A 17255-nucleotide genomic window follows, 5' to 3' on the forward strand; every position below is an offset into this window, starting at 1 on the left:
GCACACACACACTCATGGTCATGTTCAATGATTAGGCAGACACTGGCTGAAAATGATTTGGAACATAACAGGAAGAATATCACTCAGAACTGGGCAGCAAAAGGTGAACAGCTTTACTTTGTGGCACTATATTAATGCAGCAAAGGAGAGAGCTCTTGGTCAGTTGAAACAGATAGCACCTGTCAGAGAGTACCATATTCACACAACCATTAGCCTTTTTATTGCAAGCATTTCCATTAATTGCTGAAGAAATTCATCACCTATCTCATTGGCCTGTGTCCAAAATAAAATGTGGAAATTAAGAAGACATTTAGTTTTAGAGTAAAGTCAGAAACTTGGAATTCCGTTTTTTTCCACACAGAGACAAATGGTACCTGATGTTTGCAGAAACAGGTTTGCTGCATTCTTTCTTAGTCCAATCAAGGGTGCTGTAATTTAGGAATAAATTAATTGGTCTTCATTTTTTTACAGCAGTACATCTATTTGGCTTAACATGGCAATTGCAGCCTGTAGAAGGGCAGCTCTATGAAAACGGACTCAGCAAAGGAAACAGGGCCACGGAGTCCATGGATACCACTTACTCGCCAATCGGAGGGAAAGTGTCTGATAAATCAGAGAAGAAAGGTAGGTGTGAGTATAGGGCAGGGAAGGAGGCTGGGAGTATTGAAACTTTAATGCAATTCGGATTACATATTTGTCACAATTTGAACCTTAATTAAAAAATAGTCAATCTCCTCTGTTATGACTTTAAACCAATCAATGGGTCATATTGTGCCAGTAACTTTTTTGTTCAAGCAGGGCCCCACTACAATCAATGGACAGCACAAGGTTATGCAGAAAGTGATGCCCATGGAACAAAATATGGGCTTTCATTTTTCAAAAGCAGTGATCCGATGAAAGCCAGCTTTGGGACCTTCAGTGCCCATAGCTGAGCAGGTCCCCTGTTGGTAACAACCCCCAGTGTGTGGGGTTGAGGGACTTGCTGCTATGCAAATGTTTTGATCATCAAAACCAGTCTTAGGCAGAATGAAGAAATTCAAGCTGTCCACTGGGAAAAAGACCAAGCTTCCACATCTTTCTCTTCTCCAAAACACAGTCTGGGTAGTGAAAAGGAAAAGAAAATGTGACGATTCCACTCTCACTTGCTCACCCTCCCATCTCCCTTCATGTGGAAGGATAGAATTTCTATGCTCTTTTGACCATGGGTGGTAGATAAAATCTTCTTCTCATTATAGTGGCACAGCAGAAGAATGAAATAGAGAAAGGAAGGGGAAGGAGGAGAAATCAAGGAAACTGGGAGAAAAGAAATCAAGATGAAGACAAAGACCAGCCTTTAGGTGGGGAAGAAGGGCAGAATCAAACTGAGGTCTTGTCTACACTGTCCTACAGTTTGGGCTACGGCGATGTTAATAGCACTGTGCACCAAAGGGTTGCGCTGAATTTTCCCCATGTGAATGCTGCGGTGTGAGCCAAAAGGTTCCTAGTTTTCATTAATGTAGTCCTGTTTGAAGAAAACTACATTAAGGTGAACTAGGAACCTTTTAGTTCACACCTGTGTCCATGCAGCAGAGTTACGGTACAGCACTTTGATGCATGCTACTATTCACACCCCTGTAATCCAAACCGTAGGGCAGTGTAAAGATGCTCTCGCAATGATAGGGAATTCTCTGCCTTTTGTACAGATAGAATAAGTGCCACCGTCTCCTAAATATGAAACAAGATAGGCGACTGTTGCAGCAATCCTTACAAAAGGATATTACATTCCAGAACAATAGGCTTACAAATCAATGTGGCCCAACTAGAAAGAGATCATAGAAGAAAAATAAGCAATTGCAGTAACACATGAGGAGGTGACAGTATTGTCATTTCCATCTTTTCTTCAGAATGGATTGATGGTGAATTGCAGCACTGTATTTGTGCCCTGATTCCATGTGGGAAAGGGCCAAGTTACATCATACACCTTGTACTTGACTTTCTTAAATCACTTTATCGGTATACTTCAGATTTAACAAAAGCTTTTCTGAAACATTTGACTTCTCAAAGGGGATTTATAGAAAGGGTTCCCCGCACAAACAAGCTAAATTATGGTATTACCAATCAGTTAGACGTGTGAGATGATTTATGTACGTGTGGGGCCTCTCTGTGGTAGGTCATAACTGTTCTGAGTATCGTGGAACACACTATTCCACAGAAGCTGCAAAGCTTAGAAGTGTGCAGCATCTGCACCGCTTCACAGGAGGGTGCATCAGCTAGCTCCACATCTCAGTGCTGAGTGGATTTAGACTGTTCTGCCACCACTTCCCCCGCTTCTTGTTTGGGTGGGGCACTGACGGGGAGTATTCCCTACATTCATGGAGACACATGGAAAAAGGCTCCTTGAGCCCAGCTCTACAACTTTTGTCACTCATGGGTGTGCATTCCGGTCTGAATATTTTCCACTTCTCACTTTCATTTCCCATCTTTTATTTAAATAGCCATCAGACACCTTATTCACAATACAGGGCCAAATCCTGCTTGTGCTTGTGCTAGGGAGAGGAGCGGGAAGTTGGCAGCCCCTTACACTTCAGCAGCATAACAGCTTCTCTACTTAGTGCCCATGACTTTGCTAGAATGAGGACCTCCCTTTCAGGCTGTTTGGCACACCAAAGTCCTAAATTAAGAGCCACAGCCAGGGCCTCAGCCAGCAAGCAGGTATAGTGGGAGTGGCAGCATGCATTAACAAGAGAGACACAACCTTCTTCGTAAGAGAGTGGTAAAGTATCCCAGGCTGCCATAACTCCCTCCCGTAGTTCGGATGTATGAGCAGCAGAGCTTGTCCTCCTTAATCTCACACACCTCCAGCAGAAAAGGGTAGTATTTTGTCTGTAGACTTCAATCCTATAGAGATTTCACAGGAATAGCTAAAAACTGCCAGATATTTACAATCTCACAATTTCCCATCCCTGAGTGACATTGTGAGATGGTTTGCCAGCCTTTGAGAACGTATATTTTAATTAATCTTTTAATGAAAATCAAATTTGCAAACTGGCAAAGCAGGCTTCTTTAAGGAGGCATTTTGTAACACACTGACCTATGGCTAGAATTTAACATTTTGCTTTGGAGCAATGTGATTAAAAACCCAGGCATTCGATTGATGCTGGTACTTGGAGATTGTCTGTCTCAGGAATCCATTATAATCAGCATACGGGTACTTTCCTGTGATAATTGGCATCTTGCTGTTCAGATTTTTACTTTCTTGAAGACAGAAGAGACTTGCAATTTAAGAATCGATCTTTTGCTATTATTGTTATGGAACAGTGAAGGATTAAAGCCAATCAGTAAAATTTGGCAGCTATTGCAGAAACTCTAAAATATTAAATAAATAAATTAAAATAATTTAAGAATACATTTTTTTTCATAGCCAAAATATATTAAGGTTAAAAAAATGTCACTCAGGACAAATTCAGCAACTAGCATTGACATTTGGAAAGTTTATTTCAGTGCATACTTCTAGAAGAAGCAAGAAACCTTAAGACAATAATTTCTGCATACTTTACACTCAGATACTTACTTACAATTGAATGCTTGCTTGGTTCAAAAGAGCTTAGAAAACAATGCTGAAAGATCAGTGGTTATATGTCTTCCTGTGAAGTAGTAATGATGATTCAATAAGTAAGAAAACATGTGCTTTCTTCAGGCATGAGTAAGGCTACGATTTAGTCATGGAAGTAACGGAATCAGCGACTTCCATGATTTCAGCCTGAGGTGGTCGGGAGCTGCAGAGTACCCCGCCACCCGCTGGGGCAGGGAGCTGCGGGATATCCCCCCTGCCTCTGGCACCACCCGGAGCTCCAAGCCGCCGTGGGTGGTGGGGGACCCTCCCCCGGCTGCCGCGGGCTGCGGGATACCTCCCAGCTGCTGGCCCCAGCGGGAGAACCCCTGGGTGGCAGGGGAACTCCCAGGTGGTGGGGGCCCAGGGAGCTGCTGGTGGCAGGGGAACCCCCAGGGTCCTGGCCGCTACAGGTGGTGGGGGATCCCCCGAAGTTCTGGCTGCCACGGGTGGTAGGGAACCCCCAGAGCTCCCAGCTGCTGTGGCTGGTGGGGAGCCCCCAAGCTCCCCGCTGCCGTGGGCGTTGGGAGCCCCTGGAGCTGCCAGTGGTGGTGAAACCCCTGAGCTCCGGGCCCCAGGAGCTGCGGGCGGCAAGGGTACCCTGCAGCTCTTGGCCCCTGCAGGCGGGGGAGGCACCCCACAGCTACCCACCACCGTGGCCACAGAGGAACCCCCAAGTTCCTGGCTGCCGTGAGCCCCTGGAGCTGCCGGCAGCGGGGGTACCCCGCAGCTCCTGGCTGATACAGGAAGTGGGGGAACCCCATAGCTACCACAGGCAGCTGTAGGTGGCCGGGGTACCCCACAGCCCCCAGCTGCTGCAGGTGGCTCCTAGCCCCTGCGCAGCTGCCCCACTTCAAGTGGTGTGGGGATCCGCAGATCCCCATTCTGTCAGGGATATTTTTAGTCAAAGTCACTGACAGGTCACAGCTTCCGTTAATTTTTCTTTTTTGCCTGTGACCTGTCTGGGACCTTTACTAAAAATATCTGTGACAAAATCTTAGCCTTAGGCATGAGGCTTGAAAGCGTTGGATTCTACAATAGCTATTTTGTGCTGTAATGATTAGCTGAGAAATGTAATATTTTGAAGATATGGATACTGCCACTAAATACCATTAACAGACAATGTATTTTATTTCACGTTTGTTGCCACTGTATATGCCAACATGCATTTCTTTCATATATAGTCATATAAAACTAACCGTAATAATATATTTTTGTAAAGGATCCATATATGTGTAATCTAAACTGAGACCTCTTCAGCTGAAAGACAATGAGATCTTTTGAGATGTATTGTTTCAAGACCGTCAGTACTGACACACAACTCAACCAAATCTAGTTACATCAGAAATTTTCTGTGCTTAAATCATAACCTGTGGACATATTTAAACCCATGATACTGTATACCTGCAACAAAGAAATAAGCATTTTGGCTTTGGGGAGAGGTAAGGTAATATTTTTTAAAGACCATCAACTCTGACCAACAATCCCATTAACTTACAAAACAGTATTGTGTCCTTGACCTTATGGTTATTGCTCTAAAACCTTGTAATTGAATCATTTTAAATGATCACATATCAATATCATCAAAACGTTCCTTAGTGCTTTACTTAGCCTAAGGTAACTGCTTGCAAAGAGACATTAAGATATAATCTTTCAAATCCTTGAAATGGGTGAGAAGTCTTCTTTTATTATACAATAGCCAAAGAGAGACTTATATATGTTTTTCTCCTCATTTGATTCCTGATCACACTAGAAAGTTTGAGTTCATTTTCAAAACTCAAAATTCAAGAATTTGTTTGCTAGAGGAAACTGAAACAAAAATTAGGCTGAACTCCCCCCCACCCCCAAAAAAAAATTGTTGAAGAACCAGTTTGAAATCATTATAATTTAAAGTAACATATTTACTTGTGAATTCTTAGAGAACTCATTCTGTACCCTAAGAATAGGTGCTCTATATTTGGGGGGATACATGTGTTATTCATTCCTTACACAAATAGATCCTACTTCCCATTGTGGTGACTCAGAGCAGCCATAAAGCCAGTAGATCCAGCACTCTGAGAATTTCCCCTGCCTAGCAGATTATGGCTCTGTTCATTCAGAATGTTGTGTACCGCCTACACTTGTCAAAGTCTATGTATGATCTCACCAAGGATCTTTATACTATTAATGTATTCTGGATATAGCTGGCCACAGTTTTACTAGTCCCGTTTTCTTTTTTTAGGAAGCCATTTATAGTATTCCATATGCATTATAAAGGGTGAGATTCCTATTTCATTCTAGTTGTTCATCCTTTCCCCTCATGTTGATGCTTTATTGGGTGAGGTGATACAGAAAAGGAATGGGCTACTGAGTTCAATGCCATGCTGTTAAATCCTTCTAATAACGTAGGACCCTCTCTGCTTCTGCTGACGTATGTGTGAGTTTTGCAATTTTTGCAGTTCACTTTGATGGTTGCAGGATTGGGTCCATGGTTTTGCAACCTGTCAGGATGCTAACTGTTGGCAAGCTAAAAAGAACATAAAGGAGTGATACAAGCCAACAAAGCATGTCAATTCATACTCAGTTTGAAATTGCCTCTTTTGTTCTTCCCCTAATATTTCAGCTCATCAATTCAAGAGGTTATGTACTATGATGTCTGAAAACGTATTGCCTGCATAATTACAAGATGCCAAACATCACTTTAGATATACTGTTTGTCTCTATCCTCCTGCCCTCCTATGTTGTATACATCAACTACAAACCATTACCTTTAGCAACAACAATGTTCTTCTTTATTTTTCAGACTGGATTAGCAATATCATAGTAAATTTGTTAGGAATAGTGATTAGAAGAGATCCTGATTTATACTTCAGCTTTCACTGACCAGTCCTGATAGTCTACTCACTGTCCAATACTGTCCATTTGAATACCTTATATTGTACCTACCAGGCTGTGGTCTGGAATAATTGTCAGAAGGATATACCCGAAGTGTGTTCTGTCAGTGCATATTCAGTTGAAAGGGTTTTGTTTGTGGGCCTAATTTCTGTATGCAAGAACATTCATTTTTCCCAGTTACATAGAGACTCCTCTACAATCATTAAAATCTACTGAAGTTTTCTGGAGAAAAGTACTCTACAGTGCGTAGCTGTAAATCTTGCAAATTAATTCATTTGTGGATTAACTGAATAGTAATTAGCTAATTTCCAACATATTAATACATACTTAATAATTACCTATTATTACCTACCTAGCCTATTATTTTCACTCTTTGTGAATATGACAAATGATTGTTTTTTTTTTTTGTTTCTGGAAAATCAGTGTTTCAGAAAGGACGGGCTATAGACACAGGAGAAGTTGACATTGGAGCACAGGTTATGCAGACCATCCCACCAGGTTTATTCTGGCGTTTTCAGATTACTATCCATCACCCAATATACCTGAAGTTTAACATTTCACTTGCAAAGGACTCTCTGCTGGGAATTTACGGTAGAAGAAACATTCCCCCCACTCATACTCAGGTAATTAATAATAATACCAGCAATTCTATTGTGCTTTACACTTTCAAAGAGCTGTATCGGCATTAATATTTACAATGCTTTTATAAAGGAGGAAGGGAGAGATGTAAATATTAACCTTTTCCCCATCCTTCCTTTCTTCAGCCACACTTACAGATTCTGGGTTCTTCTAAGCAAAAGAACAATGTAGGGGTGTTAGCAGTGCTTATCACCCTAAAGTAAGTGGGGTGGGGACATAATCCTGTTCTCCCTCTGCACCAACCAGCAGAGAGAAGGACATACTGTAAAACGCCTTCTTGATCCACCACTGGGGCAGTATGACGCTGTGCCTATATGTTAAGTAAATCTATATAGCTTCAATCTTGTTCAAAGTTGAGCTCCTAGTATTTAGTTAACTTCCTTCTGCACATCCAACAAAGCAAACTGCTCATGTGGTTAATGTAAAAAAGACAAGGCAAAAAGGTATTCTAACTTCTAATAATAATATTATTTCTAAATGTTTACTGTTAGCTAGGACTTTGCAAGAGGAAATCTCGCCACACCGGCAGAACTTGATTCATCACTGTTCATACTGAAATATTATGTAGTATTAATATATTTGGAATATTCAGTTAACATTTCTGAAGTATAATTAAATCATATTTCATCTATGATGTAGCAGGATTACAGTTTATGGGACATATTTCAAATACATGTATTTTATGTCCAAATATATTTAATGCTAGCATTTCCTTAAATTAAATGTTGTTAGTAGATAATTAAGGGATTTGATCTGAGGTGCTGAACACCCACAACGCTGATTGTCTTTAACTGGAGTTGTGACTGAAAATCAGGCCCCTGAATACCTACAAATATTTAAACTATTTTATATTTCCATTAAACGGGAATTTTTAGAAGGTTTTCATCTTTTCAGATGTACTGAAGGCCTGACCAGCACCTGTTGAAGTCAGCTGGATCTGGTCCTAAAGCTGTCAATGGCTACTCCAATAAATGTTACCAATTTTTCTATAGCAAGAGATAGATTTCATGTGTATTAACAAAACTAACTACAAAGAAAGGGAAATATAGAGACATCTAGATATTTGGTATTTTTAAAGGCCAACCATTTTCACACCTGGGTGCCAAAAGTTAGGCTTCAAAATCCATATTTTGGTTCCTAAATCATACAGGTGCCTAACTTAAGCAATAAAGTTTGAAAATGTCAGCTCTACCCCATTACACAGGTGTAATTCTGGAGTTAATGTATTGGCTTCAATTGAGAGAGTCTGGATTTACACTGCTATAACAGAGATCAGGATTTATCTCTAATAACACCTTCTATTTAGAATGGAATCTTAACAGAGTAGGTTGTGCAACCCCTACTCACATTAGTGAACACTTAATCAAGCAGTTTGAAAGTAACCCTATCTGACTGAGACATTCACAGTAGAATTGTCTGGTTTAAAATACTATAAAAATTCTCTAGCTGGATAATTTTTGCCATTATTATTTCAGTTTGATTTTGTAAAACTGATGGATGGAAAACAGTTAATTAAACAGGAAGCAAGGAACTCAGAAGAGTCTCAGCACGCTCCTAGGAATTTGATCTTAACATCCCTGCAAGAGACAGGTTTCATTGAATATATGGATCAAGGAGCTTGGCACATGGCATTTTACAATGACGGAAAGAAAATGGAGCAAGTATTTTTATTAACTACAGCAATTGGTAAGAACAGTTACCCTGCCATTCCTATTCTGGTTGTTATGTTAAAAAGCTGCATTTGAAAAGGAATTATTGAGCCTGATTTCCAATCTGATTTCAACAGATTTTACTTTGTTTTGATTACCTTGACGTCAGTGTATTTGCTTCTCCTTTACACCAGGGTAAGAGGAGAATCATGCCTCGTTAAAAATGGACATTATGAATTAATGAAACCTAAACCTTTGGTATATCTTAAAATCATTAATTACTAGTGTTGAATGTCTACGTATTTTCTAGGTGTTTTAATCTATTGCAAGAAATTACAGGGGAAGTGTGCTCCCTGTGTATATGGCGCCCACCCACCTTAAAAAAAAAAAAACCTGTTGTATGTTCTTCTTCTTCCTCTCTAGTAGGCAATAGTTGATTAGGAAACTGCCCACCCATGTGCTGACATTATTGATAAGGATGGGGTGGGTACATAACAAAGAACCAGAGGAAGCCATTTGGCTTGGTTCCATTGAAAACATAAGAAGGCAGGGAGGTGGGCTACAGGAAGTGTTTGCTAAATAGAAAAAAGCAATAGAAAAAAGAATGCTAATTGTGAGTGGTTATTAGAAATAAAGGAGAGTAAAGAGAAAGCACAGTGTTTTAATAGTTTAAAAACCTGAACCGCTTTCTGTTAGAGATACTATGTACTGTTGTTATTCAGCTAATTAAAAAGGTTCAAAAAGTACAAGATTTGCTCAGTAACAAAAACATAAAACAGTTTTTGCACCTTTTTTGTCAACCATGCAGTGCCACTCTTTGGTACACAAATATCTACCTGCAGTAGGCAACTATCTGAAGATGCTCTGTGTTGTCTTTTTGGTGAATCTACCTGCAGTTAGTCTTTTTTAATTAATTAAAGGTGGGGAGATTATTTTACTAACTTTAGATATTGTTGGTGAGCGGTTCTCACAAATAGGGTTTGTTACTCATTAAAGTTTAATTTAAGGTACAGTACTTCAGTATTTCCAGCAGTTTTGGTTTGCCATAAGACTTTAACCACTTTGCCCTTTAGTTAACCTGTTCAACCATATGTTTAGCAAGATGTCTTTACCAGTAATGGATATCCCATCTGCTCTCTATAACAATTATGTTCTATTTTTACTTGATGCTAAAGACCTTAATGTATGGGCCAGTGGAGAGTGCCATTCAAACACACAGATTATCAAGGACTTCACTCAAAGTAATCAGAAAGGCAACAAGGAATTGTAAAGGTGAATTTAGTCTGAAAGAAGACAAAATTTACTGTGTTTAGAGTGGAAAGTGAGCCTCTTACAAGCAAAAGAGACATGATTATTTAATCCCTTGTGTGTGTTAGCCTGTGATTTAGCATTGGAAGAGTTTCCTTTGCATTTTTCCATCCCAAGGAAGGCTAAAGATAAAGTTTGCCTCCACACTGAAATGTCATAGGCTTTACCCATGGCACTTAGGGATTTCCACCAAAGTCAAATGAGAACATCTAAGAACATAAGAATGTCCATACTGAGTCGTGCCATTGGCCCATCTAGACTAGTGTCCTGTCTTCCAACAGTGGCCGGTGCCCCATGTTTCGCAGGAAATGAGCACAACAGGGCAATTTATCAGGTCATCCATCTGCTGTCATCCAGTCCCAGCTTCTGGCAGTCAGAGGTTTAGGGACACGCAGAGCATGGCATTGTGTCCCTGACCATCTTGGCTAATAGCTATTGATGGGCCTATCCTTCAGGAACTTAGTTAATTCTTTTTTAAACCGCCTTCACAACATCCTCTGACAATGAGTTCCACAGGTTGACTGCGTTGTGTGAAGAAGTACTTCATGTTTGTTTTAAACCTGCTGCCTATTAATTTCATTGGGTGACCCCTGGTTCTTGTGCTATGTGAAAGGGTAAATAACACTTCTTTATTCATTTTCTCCAACTATTCATGATTTTATAAACCTCCATTGTATCCCCCCTCCCTTAGTTGTCTCTTTTCTAAGATGAAGAGTTCCAGTCATTTTAATCTCTCCTTATATGGAACCTATTCCATACCGTTAATCATTTTTGTTGCCCTTCTCTGTACTATTTCCAATTGTAATATATCCTTTCTGAGATGGGGCAACAACTGCACACAGTATTCAAGATGTGGGTATACCATAGATTTATATAGTAGCATTGTGATACTTTCTGTCTTATTATCTATCCCTTTCCTAATGGTTGCTAACTGCTGCTGCACATTGAGCAGATATTTTCTGAGAACTATTCACAATGATTCCACGAGCTCTTTCTTGAGTAGTAACAGCTAATTTAGACCCCTATCATTCTGTACGTATAATTGAGATTATGTTTTCCAATGTGCATTACTTTGCATTTATCAACACTGAATTTCATCTGCCATTTTCTTGCCCAGTCACTCAGTTTTGTGAAATCCCTTGTGACTCTTCACAGTCAGCTTTGAACTTAGCTATCCTGAGTAATTTTGTATCATCTGCAAACTTTGCCACCTCACTGTATACCCCTTTTTCCAGATCATTTATGAATATGTTGGACAGCACTGGTCCCAGTACAGATCCTTGGAGAATCCCACTATTTACCTCTCTCCACTGTGAAAACTGCCCGTTTGTTCTTGCACTTTGTTTCGTACCTTGTAGACAGTTACTGATCCATGACAGGACCTTTCCTCTTATTCCATGACTGTCTATTATGCTTAAGAGTCTTTGGTAAGGGACCTTGTCAAAACCTTTCCAAAAGTCCAAGAACACTGTATCAACTGGATCACCCTTGTCCACGTGTTTGTTGACACCCTCAAAGAATTCTAATAGCTTGGTGAGGAATGATTTCCCTTTACAAAAGTCATTTTGACTCTTCGCCAACATATGTTCTTCTGTGTGCCTGATCTCTTGAGATTTAGCATCTCTGCATATCACACCAAACAGGAGTAATTGCACAGAGGTGTCTGAAACAGTACTCCACTATTTGCTAACATACTTCCTCACAGTAGTATAGCCTTTTCACTGAGAAAACAGGAAGAAGAAATTTAGAAATATGACTTACTTTTTGCTACTATTGAGAAGTTAGATGCTTTGGACTCAGGCTATTGAAAAAACATCACATCAGGTGGCAAACTCTCCTTACTTTCCTGAAGAATTTGGTAAAGGAGCAAACTGAGCTACTATAAACTAACAGGTTTCAGAGTAGCAGCCGTGTAAGTCTGTATTCGCAAAAAGAAAAGGAGTACTTGTGGCACCTTAGAGACTAACCAATTTATTTGAGCATAAGGTTTCATGAGCTACAGCATCCGATGAAGTGAGCTGTAGCTCACGAAAGCTTATGCTCAAATAAATTTGTTAGTCTCTAATGTGCCACAAGTACTCCTTTTCTTTCTACTAACAAACAGTGATTCTATCTGTGAAGAAAGTTTTAACCTCGACGACACTGGGTTTTTTACCTTTGAACAGACAGCTGTATGTAGGATATGGGCAGCTGTGTGCATGCCAGTGAATATCCATCCACATGGTGTAAGCTCATTGGGTGATTCAGCCCAAATCAAAACACAGTAATCAGCAAGAGCCAACATAAATCAAACCAAGTTACCATAAGCAAAAAATAAATAAATAAATAAAGATGCTTATGTCAGTTATGTATGCAGTTACATCACTTATTTTGACTAGTTAAGGATGAATTTCAAAAGGGTATTGAAACATTTCCAAATAGTCCAAACATTTGAGCCTCTTCCCTGAGGTAAGGCTCTCCTTCCTGTCCCAGCGATGGTGGGCAGATACTCTACTTCTCACAAAAGATCTTTTTCATGCAAAAGGATGTCCCAGGTCCTACTCCCCATCTTCAGAAGTCCTTCTTGTTGTGAAGTCAAATGCTTCTTTCCTCTTCTACTATTAATGTTGAGCACTACCCAAAAGTCTTTCTGCTAGGCTCTGCTCCTTTACTCAAATTACACCAGTTTGGGGGCCACCTGGCACTCTCTGCAACAGCTGCATGTTCTGTATGGGTCTTGCATCCCAGGACTGACCTGGTTCCACCCTGCTTGTTTTGTGAGAGCTAACATAATTGAAGCCTTACATTTGTGTGGCTGCATGGTCTTGATAGATAGCTATTGTATTGATCTAAGCTACTGTACACATTGAAAGACTATGGGAAATGTGAATTTAGATAAAGAACTATTAACAATTGTATAGATGCAGGTTTAAGGACCTGTAATCTATAATGGTTTCTTCTCCAGAGCTGGAAGTTGGAATGATCTCCAAGTTTAGCATAAGATTTAAAGAGATTTACTTCTGGAGACCTGAACCTCAGCACTGATTTACTGAAGTGAACTTAATCACATCACATCTTGCCAATCAGATTACTAACCTACATTAAACTACACTTTATTCATCCCTTTTTGTAAAAGTGGGAACCCTTTTCTCCAAAAATAGTTAACTATAGTCTTAAATGAACTTGCCCAATGCCTTTCTTCTGTAAACAGACTTAAATTAATGGGAAAAAAAGAGAAAGCATTTAAAGTAAACTGAAAATTTCTCAAAAATTACTTAAATTCTTCTAAGGCTTTTAATGGTGGTGAATTTAACACAAACACTTACTTTAAAAGCTTTCCATTGTAGCATATTACAAATTAAATATTACTTGTTACATCTAAGCTGTCAAGACAAATCTAATATTTGTAAGTTGCTTGAACAAAAAAACTTTGCTTGATGCTGCCTACGAATGAAAATGAACAGTTTGTCTCAGCACCTTGTTTGGATCTTGAGAAATGTATTGCAGATGATTGTGTTGTAGCTGACACTCATTTCAGAAGTCAGTTCATTCCTTTTATTGCTTACAATTTTCTTTATAAGTAGAAATCATGGATGGCTGCTCCACTAATTGCAATGGAAATGGAGAGTGTATCTCAGGTCACTGCCACTGTTTCCCAGGATTCCTCGGGCCTGACTGTGCAAGAGGTAATCTCCTATTAACTGAGTTAAAATACAAGATGATGAGCATGATTTTTAATATGAATCTAGTGCTTGTGAAGAATGTCAGACTGATGGTCCAGAGACTAAAGACTTGCTAATGTGCCTTTAACCCTCAGCTGGATGGCCCCTTCAGGTGATGCTTAGGGTAGCTTCTGCCCATTCAGTCTTTGGCCAAGGGGGTGCTAATTAAGGCCAGAGATAGTTTTGTCACATAGCCATCTTTCCTCTGCAAACTGGAATAAAACTATCAAAAACCCATTCACATAGGCCACAAACCAGCTATCAGATACTAATAACTTTTAGGTTTCAGAGTAACAGCCGTGTTAGTCTGTATTCGCAAAAAGAAAAGGAGGACTTGTGGCACCTTAGAGACTAACCAATTTATTAGAGCATAAGCTTTCGTGAGCTACAGCTCACTTCCTCAGATGCATAAAAATAACTTTTAGTTACTACTAACGTGGATTTGAACCAGCAACCCACAGATGAAAGTTTCTTTTTCCCCTTAGCAATCCACAGTTTCTCCTATCTCTCCCTCTCACCATTCTGTAATTTTAAAATCCAAAAAGAGGTATATTTAGTATTTAGTTTATGATTTTTTAAAAAAATTACTAACAAAAATGTCTTGTTAGAAAAGCAATAGAAGTAAAACCACCTGTTCTATGCCCTAAGACTGAGGATCGGGAATGACAGAAATTCAAAAGAGGGAAGTTTTTTTTTTTTCCAAAATCAAAAATATCACTTTCCTGATATTTTAAGGTGTCAGAGATAAAGAAGGAAATAATTCCGATTCACTGTAAAGATCAAGAGTGAATTCAAGATGCACTGGTATTTCATATAAATGGCTGTAATAATTGGTAGGTACAGTCTTCTGAATATCTGTGTATATGGAGTTCTCAAATCTATTCTACTCTTCTCTCAAATCTAAGATCAATTTTACCTCAACATTATACTTTGGCTCAGAGATTGGTTGTAGAACTTTTCACCTCCAGGTTTCTGTTTTACATATGAATCAGTAACGACCAAAACTACAGTAATCTTAAAGTTGTTCAGTGGCATAAAGAAAATAAGTGGGTTGTGTCTTAGTTCACAGTTAACAGGTATTAACATCACAAAAACCATCCCCACAGTTAGCAATAAGAAGCATCATTGTGGGAAGTCTCACTAAAGAGATCAAAAGGTGGGCAGAGAGACTGACCTATGGTCCATATTCTTTATCTCTAGAGCTGCCCATTTTAGGTGAGTTAAGGTACATTAGTGGAGCAGAATGGTGACACTGGCACTGTAGCGGAACATGTTTGTTGATAAAAAATAATTCATATTCCAAAGCTTTCAGTCTGGCCCCTTTTGCAAGAACTAAAATCACATTGCCAGTCAATGCAATACTGTAATTAAAGAATGATAAATGCAATAAATGTTAATACCCTTAAGAATTTACATGTATCTCGGAAATCTAATTCTTTGCCTTCTTCAGACTCATGCCCAATACTGTGCAATGGAAATGGAGAATATGAGAAAGGTCACTGTGTATGTCGCAATGGATGGAAAGGCCCAGAGTGTGATGTTCCGGAAGAACAATGTATTGATCCAACCTGCTTTGGCCATGGTACTTGCATCATGGGAGTATGTATTTGTGTCCCAGGATACAAAGGAGAAATTTGTGAGGAAGGTTTGTGCTATTTCTCTTATTTCTACCGTTTTAGTGTGTTTTGTTTAAATTGATGCCATCTTTGGCATTTAAATCCTTAGGAAACCATGTCGATTTTAATTACTCTTGAGAAATAGTAGGATGCTTCCTGGTAGGTAATTTCACCGGGTCATGGGAAGCATGTTAGGCTTCCAAATCCTATTTGAAGTCAATGGGATTTAGGCACCTACTTCTCATTTGTCAAGGGACACAGAAAACGTTTTTATGTTGGGGGCTCAAGTTACAAAAAATAACAGTTCACCTGGCTGTTGAATAACAACAACTATTGAATATTGTTTTTCACGCCATCTAATTATTATTGCAGGGACAATCCTCTGCCAACTCAGTTTGTTCTCTACAACCCAGGAGTACAGTTCTCTGATAGATTTCAAGCAGCTGAGACTTTCTCTTTCCCTGGAGTATCAGCTCACTCTTGGTTGCCAGGTTGAAGGTCTCTCCTTAGCAGGCTCTGGCTCCTTTCTGCCCTGGCTGGGAAATGTCTCAGCAAGAATAGGTTCTTATTCTTGTGAAAAGGAATATTCTGTATGCCTGAGTGAGGGTTACCTGCCTGTACTTCTCCCAATATTTCTGCAGCCAGGCAAACTGTTTCCCTCTCCAACGTAGTGCACTCGCCACCTGTCGCACCCCTTCTGTCAGGGGTGGATGCTGCAAAGGGTTTTCTCTGGCCTTCTACTGGCCATCTGCCTCTCGATAGGTTTTCGGTGGCTGAGTCCTCTGGCCATGTCACGTAAAGTTCAGTCCCCCTTTGCGGTAACAAAAGGTCCAACTGAAAGTCCAAGCAATAATTCTTCTGCCCATCTCAGGTTCCACTGACGAGTTCTTACTGGCCCTCCCTCCAAAAGCCTAACTTGCTCCTGCAGAGTTACTCCTCTGTTGCTTGCTGAAGGATCCTTACTGGCTCTCCGTCAGGGCCTCCTTCCCCAGAGCCTAATCTGCTCCTGCATTTGGGCTCGGGGTTGGTAAGAAAATCCAAGCTCACCTTGTGCTGTTTCCCACAGCCTGTGCTCAACACAGCCTCTCTTTGGTTCTCAGGCCTCTTGTTTCTCAATTCTTTGCTGAACTTATAAGTCTTCAACCGTCTCGAGCTCCACGGAAGTACTTTTACTGATCCTGTCTCAGGGCCTCCCCCCACAGTAGCCCAACCTGCTCCTTCAGAATTCTCCCTTTGTTGCTTCTTGTCTTAGCAGGTTTTCCCTCACTGCTTTGCTTCCCCAGGGTCTCTGGCAGCTTCCTCTAGGGATCCCCCTGGTCCTTGTAGGCCCTAGTTCTGCAATCTCTCTCCCAAACTGAGTTCTCCATTCTGTTTGTATAGTCTTTTCCTAACCTTTTCACAGCTGATGTCACTAATTATCATTAAGTTGTCATATCACCATCAGCTGGGGGCTAACTGCTTGGTCACAAGAAAGGCTGACCCTGACTTGCCTTAATGTGCCAGCCAGCCTGTCACACCCTCCTTCCCCAGAGGCTTTTGATCTTCCTGCTTTTTCTTTGCAGGAGGAGCTCTGATCCCCTCTCTAGGGAAACCAGAGATAGGTTCAGCTAGCTACCACTCCCCGGGGCTGATTCCCAGAGCATCCTGATTGGCTCTTTCCCTCCTCCACCTCCCAACCCCACATGACTATCAAATGCTCTTTTAACAAAGGGATGTGGGAGGCCAAATGTCATTGTGAAACCATGCTTTGATTTTTTGGCTGTCCTTTAGCTGCCTCTGACCCCAGTCCTATTATGCATAGGAAATAAACGGCCTCCAACTGCCATCTAATTTATAGTCTTTTCCTTGTCAGTCTGTGGCTAAGAGAGGAACCCAGAAG

General features: G+C 40.4%; 1 protein-coding gene across 1 annotated transcript in view; it reads left to right on the forward strand.

Moving 5' to 3' along the window:
- TENM1 (teneurin transmembrane protein 1) overlaps positions 1-17255 on the forward strand; it is a 535025-nt gene that overhangs the window by 333605 nt on the left and 184165 nt on the right. Inside the window, exons 9-13 of the mRNA XM_084638540.1 lie at positions 472-624; positions 6887-7086; positions 8578-8788; positions 13620-13724; positions 15211-15405. Coding sequence (XP_084494666.1) covers positions 472-624; positions 6887-7086; positions 8578-8788; positions 13620-13724; positions 15211-15405 — 864 coding nt within the window. The remainder of the gene's footprint in view (positions 1-471; positions 625-6886; positions 7087-8577; positions 8789-13619; positions 13725-15210; positions 15406-17255) is intronic.

Source organism: Lepidochelys olivacea (genome assembly GCF_965140295.1).
Source record: "Lepidochelys olivacea isolate rLepOli2 genome assembly, chromosome: 9".
Taxonomy (NCBI): Eukaryota; Metazoa; Chordata; order Testudines; family Cheloniidae; genus Lepidochelys; species Lepidochelys olivacea.